General features: G+C 41.2%; 2 protein-coding genes across 7 annotated transcripts; both read right to left on the reverse strand.

Annotated features, from left to right (window-relative positions):
* Positions 1–283: 283 nt before the first annotated feature.
* khsrp (KH-type splicing regulatory protein) lies at positions 284–8,033 on the reverse strand. 2 transcript variants are annotated; one of them, XM_058065239.2, is made up of 19 exons: positions 7,904–8,033; positions 7,674–7,831; positions 6,160–6,262; positions 6,027–6,080; positions 5,903–5,939; positions 5,768–5,826; positions 5,621–5,692; positions 5,481–5,538; positions 5,088–5,235; positions 4,540–4,638; positions 4,341–4,442; positions 3,954–4,056; positions 3,682–3,806; positions 3,310–3,600; positions 3,115–3,224; positions 2,958–3,046; positions 2,660–2,860; positions 1,894–2,099; positions 284–1,805 (listed from the first exon to the last, which is right to left on the reverse strand). In XM_058065239.2, the coding sequence occupies exons 2-19, from the start codon at positions 7,761–7,763 to the stop codon at positions 1,797–1,799; spliced, it is 1,956 nt and encodes a 651-aa protein (XP_057921222.2). In that variant the 5' UTR covers positions 7,764–7,831; positions 7,904–8,033; the 3' UTR covers positions 284–1,796. The 2 variants fall into 2 exon arrangements, with proteins under 2 accessions (XP_057921222.2, XP_057921221.2); XM_058065238.2 differs by having other exon boundaries at positions 7,674–7,996.
* Positions 8,034–8,372: 339 nt separating this feature from the next.
* slc25a23a (solute carrier family 25 member 23a) lies at positions 8,373–15,968 on the reverse strand. Of its 5 annotated transcripts, none has more exons than XR_013628089.1 (12): positions 15,618–15,968; positions 14,355–14,565; positions 13,678–13,801; positions 13,501–13,588; positions 12,704–12,815; positions 12,396–12,554; positions 12,144–12,296; positions 11,014–11,127; positions 10,749–10,916; positions 10,475–10,622; positions 9,069–9,422; positions 8,373–8,882 (listed from the first exon to the last, which is right to left on the reverse strand). XR_013628089.1 is itself a non-coding variant. In XM_058065246.2 (12 exons), exons 2-12 carry the CDS (start codon positions 14,547–14,549, stop codon positions 8,872–8,874), a joined length of 1,455 nt encoding a protein of 484 aa, XP_057921229.2. In that variant the 5' UTR covers positions 14,550–14,565; positions 15,618–15,968; the 3' UTR covers positions 8,378–8,871. The 5 variants fall into 5 exon arrangements, 3 of the variants coding, with proteins under 3 accessions (XP_057921229.2, XP_057921228.2, XP_057921227.2); XR_009127200.2 differs by having other exon boundaries at positions 8,375–8,882; positions 8,954–9,422; XM_058065246.2 differs by having other exon boundaries at positions 8,378–8,882; positions 9,240–9,422.
* Positions 15,969–16,563: the final 595 nt, after the last annotated feature.

A 16,563-nucleotide genomic window follows, 5' to 3' on the forward strand; every position in this document is an offset into this window, starting at 1 on the left:
AAACACAGCCACAATAAAGGTGTCCTTCCTCCTGTCTGTGATGTCAACAGTGGCAGTGTTGTTTATGTGTAATACGTACACAGATGTATATAATGTACACAAAAACTTGAGAAACTGTCAAATTCAAAAATTTTAAAATTTGTTGACCGTTGTTGGTTTAATACAGGGATCTTCCAAGTGTGCCAGAGTGGGCCTCCCAGCAAAAAATATGACCTACAGTGGAACCTGATTCTGAACCAAGTACATTTTCCACAGAAGAAATCATTTAAATCCAATTCAACCGTTCAAGAAAGCCAAACATGTTAAAACATTTTATTCAACATTCATTCTCTATGCCGTTTAATCCTTATTATTAGGGTGACAGGGGTATGCTGGAGCCTATCCCAACTGGCTCTGGGTGAGAGGCGGGGTACACCCTGGACACATGTAGCCACAGTACGTGTCACACCATTTAATGTTAGTTAGTAACATTAGTAAGAAGCACTTTATTTGAAAAAAAAAAAACAAAAAAAAAACATGGTGTTCTTACTAATACCTACAGGTACGCCTCAATTTGAATCATTCATTCATTTTCTACTGCTTATTCTTACGAGGGTCGTGGGCGTGCTGGAGCCTATCCCAGCTGTCTTCGGGCAAGAGGCGGGGTACACCCTGGACTGGTCGCCAGCCAATCACTGGGCACATATAGACAAACAACCATTCACACTCACATTCATACCTATGGACAATTTGGAGTCGCTAATTAACCTAGCATGTTTTTGGAATGTGGGAGGAAACCGGAGTACCCACGCATGCACGGAAAGAACATGCAAACTCAGAGATGCCCGAGAGTGGAATCAAACTCAAGTCTCATGCTAACCACTCGGCCCAATTTGAATCAAACTCCTGAAATGAATGAACAAAAACGTTATTGAGAGGCACCTGTATTAATTCTAATGCAGTGAAGCAACTGATTAACTTCCAAACGTTGTTGGATCTGAATGTTTTATTTTAAGTATTTAAAAACAAGCTGTAAAAAATAAGAAAATACAATGACAGAGCCTATTGGGGGGGAAGAAAAAAAAAAAATTGTCCATCGATTACGTTGTAGAAATAAGCAGAGGGCAGACACACCCACACATACATGCATACACAACCAACATATGAGATGCCATATTACAGCAAACTTGCACACGTTCTCCTGTTCAGTAGCATACGTTGCGTACAGACACACGCACAATCCTCTTCTGGAAAACACTTGTTTTTTGTTTAGTTTTTTTTTTTACAGTGAATAAAATTAAAAATAAGAATTTTATGGTCAATCACAACTGCAATTTCAACACTGATACATATTTTAAATGAGGTTTAAAAAGGTACCAAAAGTAAGAAAAATGTTGCCATCAAAACAGAATTTCAACATAAAACATATTGCAAAGTGAAACTATTAACCTGAATTGTGAAACCCAAAATGTAGTATTGTAGCGCCTCTGCAGTAAAGATACTTAGAATATTACAACGTTTTGAAAAAGTAAAACGAACCTATATGTATGTGAGAGCTGAAGGAGCAAACTGATTCTATAAACAATTATTTAGTGCCTTGTTGCAATGCATGAGAAAACTTTTACCCCTTGTTTCGTTGCAGGGGGAGGGCAGGGTAGGGGAGAATAGATCAGTCAACTGACAAATTTTGATTTTTAAAATAAAAAAAAAAAAAAGGAGACTGAAATCATTGTCTTGAATTGTTGAAGCCAAAATGGAAATACCTATCAGCAGAAGTCCCAAGAGCAGACAAAACCATCCGCATACCCACAACCTCTTTACTGGGCCTGAAACGAGAAATCACATAAGCCATACGATTGGTAAAGTTCTATGACCTCTAGGGCAATTCTTTAGATAAAAAAAAAAAAAATGTACCTGCGGTTGTCCTTGTTGTGGGGCAGCTGCTTGCCCAGGTGCCTGCCCTCCCTGTCCATAGTAAGCAGCCTGCTGTCTGTAGTACTCTGCCCAGGCCGCACTATAATCCGGCTGGCCTCCTCCTGCTGCTGCTGCTGCTGCTCCTCCAGCTGCTGCTGGGGCAGCCGCTGTCCCCGGAGCAGCCGCTGCCCCTCCTGCAGGCTGAACTGAAAAAAACAAAAATAACAAAAACGCAGTTAGATCTTGTGTCTCATTTGGCAAATCACTATCACCATCGCATTATACAAATACAGTCTCACTTGGACTACACAGTACTCCCATCAAATTGTGCAATTATTTACTGTATTCCAACAAAAAAAAAAAAATATAATTGTAATTGAGCTCCCCAGTGTTGGCAGCACTCATGTAGTCCCATACCACGGCACTCCAAACACCATGCTTGAGTGCTGACAAGACACGCTTGACACCGTCTGAACCAAGTAAGTTTATATTGGTCTTGACAGACCAAAAAGGACATGGTTCCATTCATCAGTGTCCTTAGTCTGATTGTCTTCAGCTAACTGTTTGCAGGCTTTCTTGTGCATCATCTTTAGAAGTGTATGGTCATACATATCTCACTGTGAAAAAGACATTATGGGTATTTGCAATAATTCATTCTCTACCGCTATGAATAATTTTTATTAAAAAAAAAAAAAACCTGAAAGAATCCATTTGATGTTTTGTTGAGAGCAACTAAGTCTAGAGAACTGAAAACAAGCCCGCTTACCCATGCCCATCTTCTTATAGTACTCCTCCCAAGCCTTTGTGTAGTCTGGCTGGCCACCGGCAGTCTGCGCCGCTTGGTTCTGTTCCCCTGGTGCTCCCGGATCACCTGGGCTCTGGGCTGGCATGGCGCCCCCTGGCTGCTGACCGTAGTACTGTGCATAATAGGCCGCCCATGCTGCATTGGGGTCTGCTGGTGCCTTATCTGGTGGCAAGAGATGAGGATGAATCACTACTGTACATCTGACAGTTTATATTGAACACTAAAAAAAAAAATAAGTGTTTGAAAAAAGGGTACTTACTAGGGTCATGTGGCCCTGGGGCCTGCCATTGCTGGTAGTTGTTCCCCCAACCCTGAGGATGGTACTGTGGGCCACTGGGTGCACCACCACTGTAAAAGACAATGTATTTCAAATCGGGATAACTTGAGAAAATTCCACATTCAAGTGTTTTACATACTGTGGTGCACCACCAGGAGTTCCAGCATTATATGGGTTGGGGTTGTAGGGATCCATCGAACCACCAGGACCACCTGGACCAGGACTGCCACCCACAGGACACAACGGCGCCTGAAATAAATAATTGAAAAAATCCACTGTTCAAAGTGAGCCCAGCACGGCATCACATTTTTTTGTTGCAATTCCACGACTGTACCTCAATCTTCTCTTCTATTAGCTGCTTTGCATAGTCTATCTGCTGTGGGGATCCACGGATGGTGAACAGTTTGAAGTTTGGGTCACCATCCGGTGGTGGTTGACGTAACATCTCAACAAATGCGCCAGTCTGTTGGTTGATGGATTTGACATTTTCCCCTCCTCTGCCAATCACAAGTCCACATTTGTGAGCCGGAACAGAGAAGGTCATCTCTCCCCCCGAGGGACCCCAGTTCCCCTGGCCTCTACCCCGTCCTCGTCCTCCGGGTGGCATCCCTGAACCAGGGGGGCCCTGTGAAACAAGAGTCTCGAGTCAAAATGCTGACCAGCAAAGAACTGTTGCAAAAATCGGTCATTTCTGCCCCCATCTTACCCCCTGGCCCCCCTCATCTCGTGCACGGATACTCTGTAGCAGGTCTGTGATGATGGAGGCTGCATGCTGACACTGGTCAGGAGGACCCGAAATATGAGCAATTTTTTCCGGGCCAGTTCCATCATCTGAAAAGGGTGGGTTTAAGAAAATGTAAGTATGCGCGTATGTTTGAAAAGCCAACAGAGAAACTGCATAGGACCGTGGAATGGAACACCGACGCCGATTTTAGAGCTAAAAACTTTCATGTAAAAACTAAAACGAAAAACACTCACCTGGTTTAAACTGTATTTTAACTCCAGCATCACTCTGGATCTTTTTAATCATCTCTCCGCTCCGTCCAATGACGACACCGACTGCATGGCGGGGAACAGCTATCTGTAAAAATCCAACATGTACAATACATGACTAAGACTCTTTTCCACCAGGTCATTTGAAGGTTATTATTCAAGTGAGTCAGTCAAACCCGTGCCCATAGCCTGGACTCAATCTGAATTTAGTTCCGACTCACACTGACTTACGCCATCGTAGGAAGAAAACTCTTACAGACTAAGGTCTTCCTGTATTGTAGTACGTTACTAGTAGACTTTTTGCAAGTAGTTACCAATCATAAATTATGTTTTCCAGCATCTAGTATAACAAAAACCACAGATCACACTCACATCAATGCCACCTCCCCCGATTCTTGAGCCATATTCGTTCCTGTCTCCAAAACCAGCGTGATCTCGCTCCCGTAGAATCTCATTGACCATCTCCTTCGCTTGCTGAAAAAATAAAAAAAAACATCACCACAGTCAACCAAAAGAGTGGAAGGAAAGAAAATGAGAAGATTCCTTTCGGATCCGAGACGGCTTCAAGAACCTGCACTTTGAAAGGGTCTCCAATGATGCGCAGTGGTTTATCTACGTTGGGCGGCTGGGATCCATCTTGAATGAGGATCATTTTAACTCCGGCTCGTTCCTTTAATGTTGAACACAATTGAAAAGAGACACACAGGTGAATAACTGGAAGAGGGGAACCTCTAAATTAAATGCTCCTAATGCTTCAATTTGAAAACTGAAATGTTCTGCAAGATTATTATTCATTTTCATTATTACAAGATGAAAGCTGCATCAGTGTGTGTTGTTTGAGACGTCTGTTCACCACTTTGTTGTCAATGTCAGCTGACTAATGTCATGACGTTTACACTACCGGATTTCATTTCATACTGATTAATTTATTACTCATTTTATTTATCTAATTGAAGTATTTAGATTACTAAAAAATAAAAGGGCATTGTTTTTGGACAACACTGGTATGTTTTCCTTTTAAAAGACCAATTATGGCACAGTTTAAGCACTGGCACCGTTGCAAAAGCACCAGTATTGGATGATATGTAAATAATATCCAACAGATTTAATTAATCTAACCTGTAGCTGTTTGATGGTCTCTCCTCCTTTGCCGATAATGAGGCCGGCCTTGCCTGCAGGGATGATCATCTCCTGCATGGAACCTGTCTGCCCATTGCTTGAATCGGGGCCCCTTGAGACAATGTCATCGATGAGTGCCTTGGCTCTCCTAGAAGCAGACAAAGTTTTCATTCGCATGACAACAACTTGGTAAGAAATGGAGAGTTAGACAAAGCAGCAATTGGAAGGGTAGTCAACAGGAAAATGTTAACTTTGACTTAATAAAATGTCTGGTGAAAATTAATAACTTCGCAATGACAACTGTTTCTTCAAAACTGCAGACTAATGACATTTAAACAATATAAATGAAGACTTTGGGTTTTGATTTAGTTTTAAGTAGGAGTCTGAACATACTGTATGGCTTCAGGTGAACCCGTCAAAGAAACGCTTCGTTCCGCAAGACCGGCGCTGTCTGTGGAAACATTTATGGAAAACCCACATTAAAACCAAAAAAACTTGTGTATATGTGACCTTTATGCTGTCCTTCATCTCACCATGTGCAATCTGGACCTTGCAGCCAGAGTCTTGCTGTATTTTGTTTATCTGTTCACCTCCCCTGCCGATGACTTGAAAGGTAAGCAGAGCATTAGATTTTTGGGTTTGACGCTTGTAGGGCGACACAAAAAAAAAAAAGTACTTACTGAGACCAACCATGGCGTCAGGCACCCTGCACTCTTCTGTCATTGTAGCAGGCCTCATACTGTTGACAATAATTACACACTCATCACTGGGTGCCAAAAGACTAAACAACATTAATATGAAACGTTTATTTATACCTTTGTTGAGACAGGGCGGCCAGTTGAGCTCCGATGGCTGCAAGAGAAGGAGAAAAACGTTTGAGTGGCTGGAAAGTGAGAGGATCCAGCATTTGTGAGGAATCAATGTGCATATTCAACGTACACAATGAAGAATCTCTTTCAATCTGTGACGCTAGCTTCTTGGCGTCTGGTTCGTCTAAATAAAAGGAAAAGTTAATCCTTGTAATGTCAGTTTCCGACAAAATGAAAAGGACAGTGTGAGCTTGAATTCCAACCTGCTCCTTCCAGGGATCGTTTCTGTGCGGCAAAGGGGTACCCCTCCGCTCCTCCATTGTTGCTCGCCAGGTGAGCAGTCTCACCGCTGATTTTAGCTGCGATCTAGAAAGACGTGGAATATAAGTTTGGTGACCGATTTCAGAGAGCAAGTTTTGGACAAATGTATGTATACGCAAAAAAAACATTGTTGGCATCAGGCTGAATGGACACAATATGACGGCATCATCATATATGGGACTTCGGAAGAATGTAAACAAAACACAGGGATTTGTTTTAAATGCTACATCAGGCTTCAGTCTATGAAATACTGGAATTATCCATCTATCTTCGATACTGCCATTATCGAAGATTGCCATTACTGCCGATATTGTAATTTTGCATGGAAGTGGAGATGTAACGAGATACCAGGGTTGTCCAAAGTGTGGCCCGGTGGGCATTTTTTGCCTGCAGCCCCCCCCCTTCCAATTAGCCTTTTATTGATTCTAGAACTAAAATTTGTTTAATAGATATTACCCTCATTTGCTTTGCTAACTAAAACACAAAGTTCATATCACAAGACAGCACACTGACCTACTTTGGATTGTTTAGCAGCTTTAATGCACAAAATGCACGAGATTTCCTTAACATTCTCTTTATGCTATATCTATGTTTTTACTATTTTGTTGAAAATTACCTGCCAGCAGTTTAGTGTTCTATTCAAACTAACATATATTTGCATTTTGGCTTACATAGGCTCCAGCATACCCCGCAACCATAATGATAAGCGGTATAGAAAACAGAAGGGTGGATGGATTTTGGTAAATGAACTAAACTATTACATTAACCGAGGTACGTACCAAACCACAATGGCGGCGCTACACCCCTAATATTTAATATAATATAAACTAACGAAAGCAAGCATCTTTGACAGTCAATGTACAACTCCGGTATTATATATCAATTTCAAGATATCATAAATTATTAGAACTACTCTTGGTTTTGGGGTCTGTTGCAATGTAGTTCAATACAATTAAAAACGGCATTGTCTCCTCAGAATGAAAACAAGACTCTCGGGTTTACTTGTGGTGCTAAACAAATCAGTTTAGTAAAATCATGCAGTCGGTACTTGTATTTAATCGTAATTTATAACAGCGTATTCTCAACTAGTACACCTACGTATTATTTAGCTTCACTGAATTTGTGTCGTTATAACGGCATATGTTTACGACCACATTGGATAAAAACATACGCGGTCGGGGTGAAACTTGTCGACAGATAACGGGATTGCGAAACTTCAAATCGCTTAAGTTGTAAGTATTGTAAAAGGTATACTTCGGACCGTAGCGTTACAAATTGTACAACCTAAAAAGTGTAAAACGCAGCACACCTCACAAAGCCTTAACTTACCGCGGGACACCGGTAGCACGAAGCTACAAGCTAGCTAGTCAACGGAAGCTAACGACAAGGATAATCCAGCTAGCTGCTGTTACCACAAGCTAACCTGCTCGCCAAGCGTGCGAACAATTGGCTTTACCTGTCTGGCTCGTTCCATCGCGTCTGCAAACGCATCCTTTTTAGCTCCGGCGCCGACGCCATTGGTCGGCAAAGATCCGTAGTCGGACATGCTGCTTCCAAGAAGGAGAATGACACAAACACACAGGGGGCAGGCCGGGTAGCTTTGGCCGGGTCGGGCTGCGCAGAAGCGGGAAGGCCAAAGCTGGTGTAGAGCGACACTAGAAGACCAATGTGAGGGAGATCACTTACCACGCCGGCAAAGTTCCCTGCTTAAAATAACCAATCAATGCACCCTCGGCCCTCCCCCGTCCGGCCTTTCCTCAGCCTTTTCCCTCTAGATTGAAGTACAATGTTACCGCCACAAACTGCGCCACCTCCTGGTGTGGGGTGCAATCACGTTCTCAACCTTACCGCATGCATACCGCTCCAATATGGCCGCTGCACTACATTTATGACGTACGTATCTATTCCCCCCATACTTATAATCGTTTATTATTCGTGTGTGAACTTGTCGTTCTGGTGTGTTGTGTTGTTCTTGTACATTGTGTTTATAAGTCTTAAGAAATTAATATTTTAACCGACTAGTTTATTATCCATGTCCTCGTCTATACTCGGTTAACTGACGAGAACTAGCTCGATTAATTCCACTTATTTGTTTATGTTTCCCATTGAATCAACTACAGGGCCAACATAATGCAAGCATAATGACAATTCATATACAGTGTTATAAAAGTCAATAATTAAAAAAAAAATACAGGTAGGTTTGCACTTACTTATCGAGTTGATGTTTCCCACTGAAATCAACAAACCCACCCAACAACAACCATCATGCATCATGACAAATAAAATGCAGTCATTCAAAAATAAATACTGGCACTATAGATTGCACTAAAAATATATTTAAAAAAAATATAAATACATATAAATAAAAAATATTTATCTCATTTATAATCTGGACATTGTATTGTAGATACCCAACACTTCTTCAGGTAAATCAGCATTCAGTAAATTCCTTTTGTGTGACCTTTAGAGGTTTTATTGTAATACTTCCATAAAAATATGTTCTCCATTTATCATTTCAATGAACACCGTTTTTGAGTTCTGTTCTTCAGTGTTTTCACCATTTGCTTAAGACATATCAGTCCACATTAAAAGTGTAAAAGTTTGCCGTGACTTCAGAATGCTGGATTGGTCCTCATGCCAGGCATCCATCTTCTCTACAGTTCACCTGTGAGGTGGAGAAAAAGCTGTATAATCCTCTATTTCAAAACACAGCATTCCTTATTATACGTCCTCTACCTGCTGCCTTTCGGTTCATGCAAGTCTTGACGGGAAGTTCATTAGTTTATTACGCAACAACCGCTGGCATGCCATGCAGTTCAACTCACACATTAAATCTCTCACAGCAACTTGCCAGGTCAGGTGAGGTCATCCAAAGGCAGGGATGTCTTGTCTCTTTCACTTGCAATCACAGTGGCCATGAATTCATCCACTGTAAAGGTCCATTTCCTCATGCAGGTTCAACAGATCTGTATGTACCAACCACAACAAACCGTCTACATCTTCCCTCTACCTCCCCGCCTACCCTCCACGTCCACTCCCAGGGCTATCCTCGTGTATTCGTATGCAACATAGGACACGCTGATGGCAGGGATGACTTTCAGCAAATTGGGGGAAATTCCACGATAAAGGCCCGCCAAACCCTCTTGGGTCACGATATTGCGAATCAAGGAGGACATGGAGAGCTTCGTGGACCCTTTCAGTGAGTCTGTGGAAGAGAGAAAAAGCTCCATAAGCATGCTCATTCATTTCATTCATTCATTTTCTACCGCTTTTTCCTTACGAGGGTCGCGAGGGGTGCTGGAGCCTATCCCAGCTGTCTTCAGGCGTGAGGCGGGGTACACCCTGGACTGGTCGCCAGCCAATCACAGGGCACATATAGACAAACAACCATTCACACTCACATTCGTACCTATGGACAATTTGGAGTCGGCAATTAACCTAGCATGTTTTTTGGAATGTGGGAGCAAACCGGAGTACCCGGAGAAAACCCACCGGATTGAACCCTGGTCTCCTAGCTGTGAGGTCTGCGCGCTAACCACTAGACCGCCGTGCCGCCATAAGCATGCTCATTTCCAACATAAACATTGTTGTCACACATCACTCTACATTATTATTATTATTATGTACTGTAGATTCCCGCTTCAAAGTTATAAAAATGTACAGATTGTCAACACTAATATTAGATGATCGATGACAAATAAGCTTTTGTATGCTTGTCCGCACACAGCTAAGAACAGCCGAATAAAGTACAAAATTTCAACATCTAAGTGTGCTGTACATTTTCCCTGTATGATTACTGACCTATTGAGCAAATAGATAAATAAATATATTTTTTGTATTAAAAAATGCAAATTTGCAGGGTCCTGAATACTCAATAATGAAAGTGTGGGGATGATTAATGATTAAAAATATTTGCAACCCATATTATGGCCTCTCATACAGAATTTACAATCATCACCTCAGTGTCACATGCCTGCTGCAACCCGTAGAGTTTCAGGTTACACTGTCTGTCTATGCATAACGTACAGCATGAATGTCAAACCATATCATGTTATTCCAGGTTTTGTGTCATTTCAATGCAGTATTTCAAATCCAGTAATACTGTATGTCAGGTTGGTAAACTGCGTGACTTTATATGAGGTTATATGTTTTACTAGTAGTGGGCTTGTGGTGGAATTTCACAAAAACAAACAATTGAGACCCGCAGACGCGCTTAGCGGCGAAAAGCTAAACAGTCAACAAGGCAAGACTCCTAACCTTGAGCTTGCATTCGGGTGCGGATCAGTGCAAGAGGGTAACTTGCCAGCTGCCCGCATGTACTGGAGACTGCACCACAGCCGACCAGTACCATGACCCCCGGGTCAGCCACTCCTCTGTTCCTATTCAGCCACGCAAACTTTAGAGTCTGAGGAATGGAGCAGGTTAAAAGGAATTCAACCATACATGTACTGAATATATATATATATATATATATATATATATATATATATACATATATATGGGACACATGCAACCGTGAGGTTGATCTGACCTCGTAGACGGCCAAGTCGATGCCGGCGTAAGGGACAATACTCAACATGTTGGGCACATAACCCTTGTAGAAGGCTGCAACACCTTCCCTTTGCAGGATCTGTTTGGCACAGTCAGTCATACCCGAGAATTGGCCTGTTTTTCTTAATGTGAGGCGAGTCTTCAGAACCTGTCAAGAAAAAGACAGAGGCACAAAAGCAGTAAAAATAATTAGGATGACTATTTTCTCCAGGCAAGAGTGCATTGTGTATTTTACTTGATATTACCTCTAATGGGTAGATGGCTGTCTGAGCTATTGCCCCAGCCAAAGAGCCGGCAAGAAATCTCTCATGAATCCTTAGATTCTTGGTATCTTTTCTGCCACACACTACGAGCTTGATCTAGAAGACCAAAATATATGTTACAATTGAGAGAGGTGCACCGTTGTTGGAACAGTTCTTTAGAGACCTGATTTGTAGCAAAGCCTAATTCCACCCCCAAAGCTATCCTCTAATGCGTTGATTACATGCACAGAGTGGGCTCGTCAAGGGCAGTGCTTCTCATTTATTTTCTGTCATGCCCCCCCTCTCCCCAATTTGAAATACTTGAGAAAATGATAATATCTACTCACGTATCTGTACTGTACAGACTGAACTTGAAACTGAAACTAGGAAAACCAGGAAAACGCAAAAAGCATATTCAGGAATCAAATTGTATGTTGAGTACCTACGTATGTTCTACTAATTACTATAGAACGGAAAAAGGCAGAAACTTTTTGTTGTCTGATGAAAAAAGTGCCATACATATTAGTGATGTCCGATATTGACTTTTTTTTTTTTTTTTTGCAGACAACCGATATGCTGAGATTGTTCAACTCTCAATTTCGGATACTGATATCAGCGGGGGAAAAAATCAGACACTGAAATCAACCGATTTTTTTATGCTGATATCCATACTGATAATTATTGTACATCCATAATATATATTATATAGCCATAGAACACAATATATTTTGTATGCCTTGAAAGACCAGTCAACATTGTCCAAAATGTCCGGTACTGAAGGGGTTGTCTTTTGAAAAATGGCTGGGAATAATAATAATAATACATTTTATTTAAAAGCGCCTTTCAGGACACCCAAGGTCGCTGTACAGAAGATAAAAAACACCAATATAAAATATACAACATACAATAAATAAGAACATACAATAAATAGGGGGAGGGGGAATGAATGTGTTAATGAACATAATGAGGCCGGCATTTGACAACATTATCTTTATGTGAAAAAAAAAACACAAACTGACCAAATAATTTCTGTTTTTACTAAATAATTGTTGTGTAAACAGTATGTGTAAATGTATAGTACTTATGTCCACACATGCAGGGATTATGTAAATCAGGGAAAAGTGTCACTTCACCTGCTCGTAAGCTGTGAACTTGATTGCAGTCTCGGGGGCAATTTTAAGAACGTTGATTCCATTGCCCCTCCAAAATGACGATACTCCTCCCTCTTTTAACATGTACTGGAAACCACTCAGCACGTTCCCTCGAAACACAGACGAACCATAAACCTGTCATGAAGAAAATATTATCACCATGAAGCAATGAATATACACATTAATGATGATTTAGTTCTGGTAGAAGAGTCACACTAATACTTCTAAACTGACCTGACGGAAGACCTTGAGGCGGTCTAAGGGGGCGGTCCCGCTCCGTGATACTGATCCAGCCAAGGCTCCCGCCATTAGTTGTCGCCACACATAACCAGACTTCTTCTCCTCTTCGGAAAATTCATCTGGAACTGTCAGCTGCTCGCCTAAATCCAGCATCTACCCAGTGCAGGGATTGAAAAGAAAATGTTGTTAAAAAAGGGTTATGGATCCTTTTCAATAGCATATGTAATATCATAATATCGTTTACATGTTACAGCGACAACAAGAAACTGTAGCATATGTTTTTTGTGTGCGTGTAGCCTTGCCATTGAACGTTTCCAATAGCGTGCCACGTCCTCCATGTTTGTGAGTGGGTTAAACAGGAAGTAGTCACGCCACTCATTCCAGTCAATGGTCATGTTCCCATCCTTGTCTATACTGGGTGACACACATTAATATGAAATTGACAACCAAATTACAACACATTTTTTGTTTACCCTTGCCTTATACAAGTGGTTCTCAGTTATTTTCTGTCATGCAGGGGACAGAAATGTATGTCATGCACCCATGAGTTGAAATACTATTGAGAAATCGATAATATACATTTATTTATTTATACTGTACCGACAAAACTTCAATAGAGTCTAACTTAATGGGTGGTAGGTGTGGTTCTTGTCCTGTTACTACACATTTTTGTATCAAAATGAGCTATTTACAACAAAAACATTAAACAGAAGCCGTGGTCAGAATAGTAGCTTGATCACATGACATTTTTATCCTGTATAATTCGATGGCAGAGTCCAATCAGACTCCTATGAATCGAATTGTCGAATAGTTGACTATTTCAAGAAACCGTACTAGCAGTTATACAGTTATATACAGTATATACAGCAACCGTGATGCATTGAAGGACTGACAAAATGCGAAATCTCAACACTTGATGAAAAGACATTACCTTATTTTTACCTTATCTTAGTTTATTTTACCTGTATTGTCATGTATTTATAAGGTATTACTCACATTATATGACATATGAAAGCAATGCAGATGGTGATTGTTATTAATCAAGGAGGGTTCCATATTTATGATGACACAGCCAGACTCGGACACATTAATCACACACCTTTTTAAAATCCTGGTGGCGGCCCTGAGGCTGATGTCTACGCCAACAGCATGGAGCGACTGCTGGATCTCCGCAGCATCTATCTGACCTGGATGGCAGCCCATCAGAGACACATGTTATCTTACCATGTTAAACGAAACGGGCCGGTAATGACGTGCACAGGGCGTGGACACAGACCGTCATTGTTCTTGTCAAGGCTGCGAAACATGAGTTTCAGCTGCTTTTCGTGAGTACGAAGGTACCGGATGAACTCCTCAAAGTCAAGTACCCCATCCTGGTTGGTGTCCCCTGCTTCCACAATCTAAAAACACAGACTTATAGGTGAGATAACATCTGTCTCTCGCTTATGGACATTTAAACATGATTTATTTTTAATCAGCAATTTGATAAACTACACATATTTATCCACCTACTGTAGGCAGGCTAGTAGAAAAAGTATGGTATTAAAAAGTATTACCACATGTTAACACATGAATAGGTTGATTCAATGCATAATCTGTGTAACTTCTAGTTTTTGTTTTGAAAGAGAGTGCTACCCTAGCAGCCTTTGGTTTGTCTCCCGTGTCATCTTACCAAGTCCTGCTCCTTGCAAACCAAAATAGACATCATTTGCCCTTTACATATGCACACTAATGAACACACTGGGACAACTGTGTGACCCAAATGCTTTATGCAAAACAAAAAACAAACGGCATGAAGCGTATTGTTTACTTGGGTTGGATATGTTGTGGACAGCTGCTCATTTTCACATTTAAATGTCTTAAGTCATGTCTGTACAGGATTTATTTGGGGATTAGTGTCCAAACAATGTCCAGCTTCAAATGCAGACGTCTGTGGGTAAACAACAGTCTAACCTTCTCTAATGAAGCTTTGGACAGTCCTCGACCTGCCAGCCCTTTCCGTAGTTCATCTATGTCAATGAATCCATCTTTGTTGAGATCCAGCTGGTCAAAAAGCTCTCCCCAGTACTCCTCCCTCTCCTGGTCCTGACTTGGGGATGCACCGTCCTGACAGCGGGCCCTCCGGAGCAAAGTCCTTGCAGGGGCCATGACGGCCTTCAGTTAACTGCGTGGAATGTCATGGGAGCAAGTCAATCAACAGAGCCTGACCTTGAACACCATATTATCTATTAAAAATTCATTAGCTGATTTGCATGAACTGGTAATGTACTTAAAATTGTAATTGAAATTATTAAGGGGCCGCATGGTGGATGAGTGGTTATGCATGAATGTGAGTGTGAATGGTTGTTTGTCTATATGTGCACTGTGATTGGCTAGCGATCAGTCCAGGGTGTACCCCGCCTCTCGCCCGAAGACAGCTGGGATAGGCTCCAGCATACCCGCGACACTCGTGAGGATAAGCTGTAGAAAATGAATAAATGAATGAATGAGTTCTCCTCCTATTTTGTGTGGAAGTGGTAACTTTTAAGAAATGACAACTTTTTCTAATGACGACTGTGCTGAAAAAACCAAGGATTACATTTTTTTTTTTTAAAGATTGTAAAGAGGCGGGCCGCATGGTTAGCATGTAGGAGATGTAGGGGATCAGGAAGACCTGGGTTCCAATCTCATGCATGTTAGGTTAATTGGTGACTCCAAATCGTAGGTATGAATGTGAGTGATATAGTGAAATTTCAACATTTTCTTATTAGCATTTATCATGTATTTTGTTCTATTTTTCACATTTTAGCTTTTTTTCTTTGATTAATTTTATTTATGTCCCAGTCCACCAATGTCCTCCTGGAAGTATTTGCATAACCGAAGTGTAATGGCATGTCACTAGTGTGGTAACTTTAACACTTTTACATACTAGTACCTTTTTTTTGGCCCAGGAAAAATAGTTACTAATCAACTGTCATGTATATATAGTATATATATATATATATATACAAAGTATATTAGTGTAGATTCCTACTGCACTGCGGTTCTTTGTGAAGTGGGCATTACTGTTTCATGGGCGTCATTCTGTGGCTGTTCAGTTGTAACAGAAGGTCATTTCATCATAACAAATTGCATAAACTGACCAGAAATAACTTGTACATTCTACCACAAAAAAGCATGTAGTTGCTCTTCTCTAACAATAAAACAACTGACGCCACTGACTTGATGTTTACTTACAGACTTTCATGGTAGGATGCATGGAAGGATCTACTGTAGGCTCACCTGGACCCGAATCCGTCTTGAAACCAGATGTGACGCCAGACAAGCATGATCTGTGATATGATGGTGGTCCAGTCCAGGGAAGGTTGTTAGTGTGCAGCCCAAAATGTCGAGTCGACTTAACAGCGACTCCTCCCCTCGAACCAGGAAGCGAAGCAAACAAGTCACTCCTCCGAGGTTAAAGAAAAGAAGATGCCCTTGATGGTGTCCCTCAGGGCAGGACACTATGGGGGCACATTCATTGGAACTGATATGATGATTACATGTATTGTGAAATCATCATTCGTGATGCCTAACCATCGACCATGTTGTATGTGGATCGATACAAAAATCGATAGCGTCGATACCAACTGTAGTATCAGCATCGTATCGATACCCGCGTAACGGGATCGAAAATGTTCAGTTCTTTTTGGGGTTTACATTCTTGTTTAAAAAAAAACGTGTACTTGAACGCATCAAGGTTGTTCCTACAGCACATAAATGCACCGGAATTAAAGCAAAGCAGGTGTGTATAGTATTGCTGTTGTCTTTAAATTGACATAAAGACTTTCTTCACATTCTGGTTCATCTCCAGAGAACTTGACATTTTTTATTCAGATATGTTTGGACTTTTGAAGATTCCACAGATCTTTGCTCCGAGGTCAAAGATGATGATCCAACAGCGGGTTACTTTAATCCACAGCAAACCACCTCAATGTCAAATTGGCCCATTGGTAAGTTCATTTCACCATGATTGATGTTATGTATTTCACACCCAAGTGAGAATGACTTGACTTATGTATGAATAACATAATATATGAATGTATTTTTTATTTCTCAGGAAACTGCGTTTGTCCTGACCATGTTGACTTTAGCTACGCTGGGGCCTTCAGGATGGATCCTCGCTCACCTTGACTACTATAAA

The sequence above is a fragment of the Doryrhamphus excisus genome, linkage group LG9 (genome assembly GCF_037039965.1).
Source record: "Doryrhamphus excisus strain RoL-2023G ecotype Guam linkage group LG9, RoL_Dexc_Guam_v1.1, whole genome shotgun sequence".
Lineage (NCBI taxonomy): Eukaryota > Metazoa > Chordata > Actinopteri > Syngnathiformes > Syngnathidae > Doryrhamphus > Doryrhamphus excisus.

Bases quoted from the DNA above. Each gene is read 5' to 3' on its own strand.
- khsrp (XM_058065239.2), bottom strand. From the start codon at position 7,763: ATGTCCGACTACGGATCTTTGCCGACCAATGGCGTCGGCGCCGGAGCT. The intron at 5,693-5,767 runs GTAAGTACTTTT...TTACCTTTCAAG, and splicing joins TGACGCCATGGTTGGTCTCA to TCATCGGCAGGGGAGGTGAA. The intron at 3,807-3,953 runs GTGAGTGTTTTT...CACCCTTTTCAG, and splicing joins TAAAATACAGTTTAAACCAG to ATGATGGAACTGGCCCGGAA.
- slc25a23a (XM_058065245.2), bottom strand. From the start codon at position 14,549: ATGGCCCCTGCAAGGACTTTGCTCCGGAGGGCCCGCTGTCAGGACGGT. The intron at 12,555-12,703 runs GCAAGGCTACAC...TGCACTGGGTAG, and splicing joins GCTATTGGAAACGTTCAATG to ATGCTGGATTTAGGCGAGCA. The intron at 10,917-11,013 runs GTAATATCAAGT...TTTTCTTGACAG, and splicing joins CAGCCATCTACCCATTAGAG to GTTCTGAAGACTCGCCTCAC.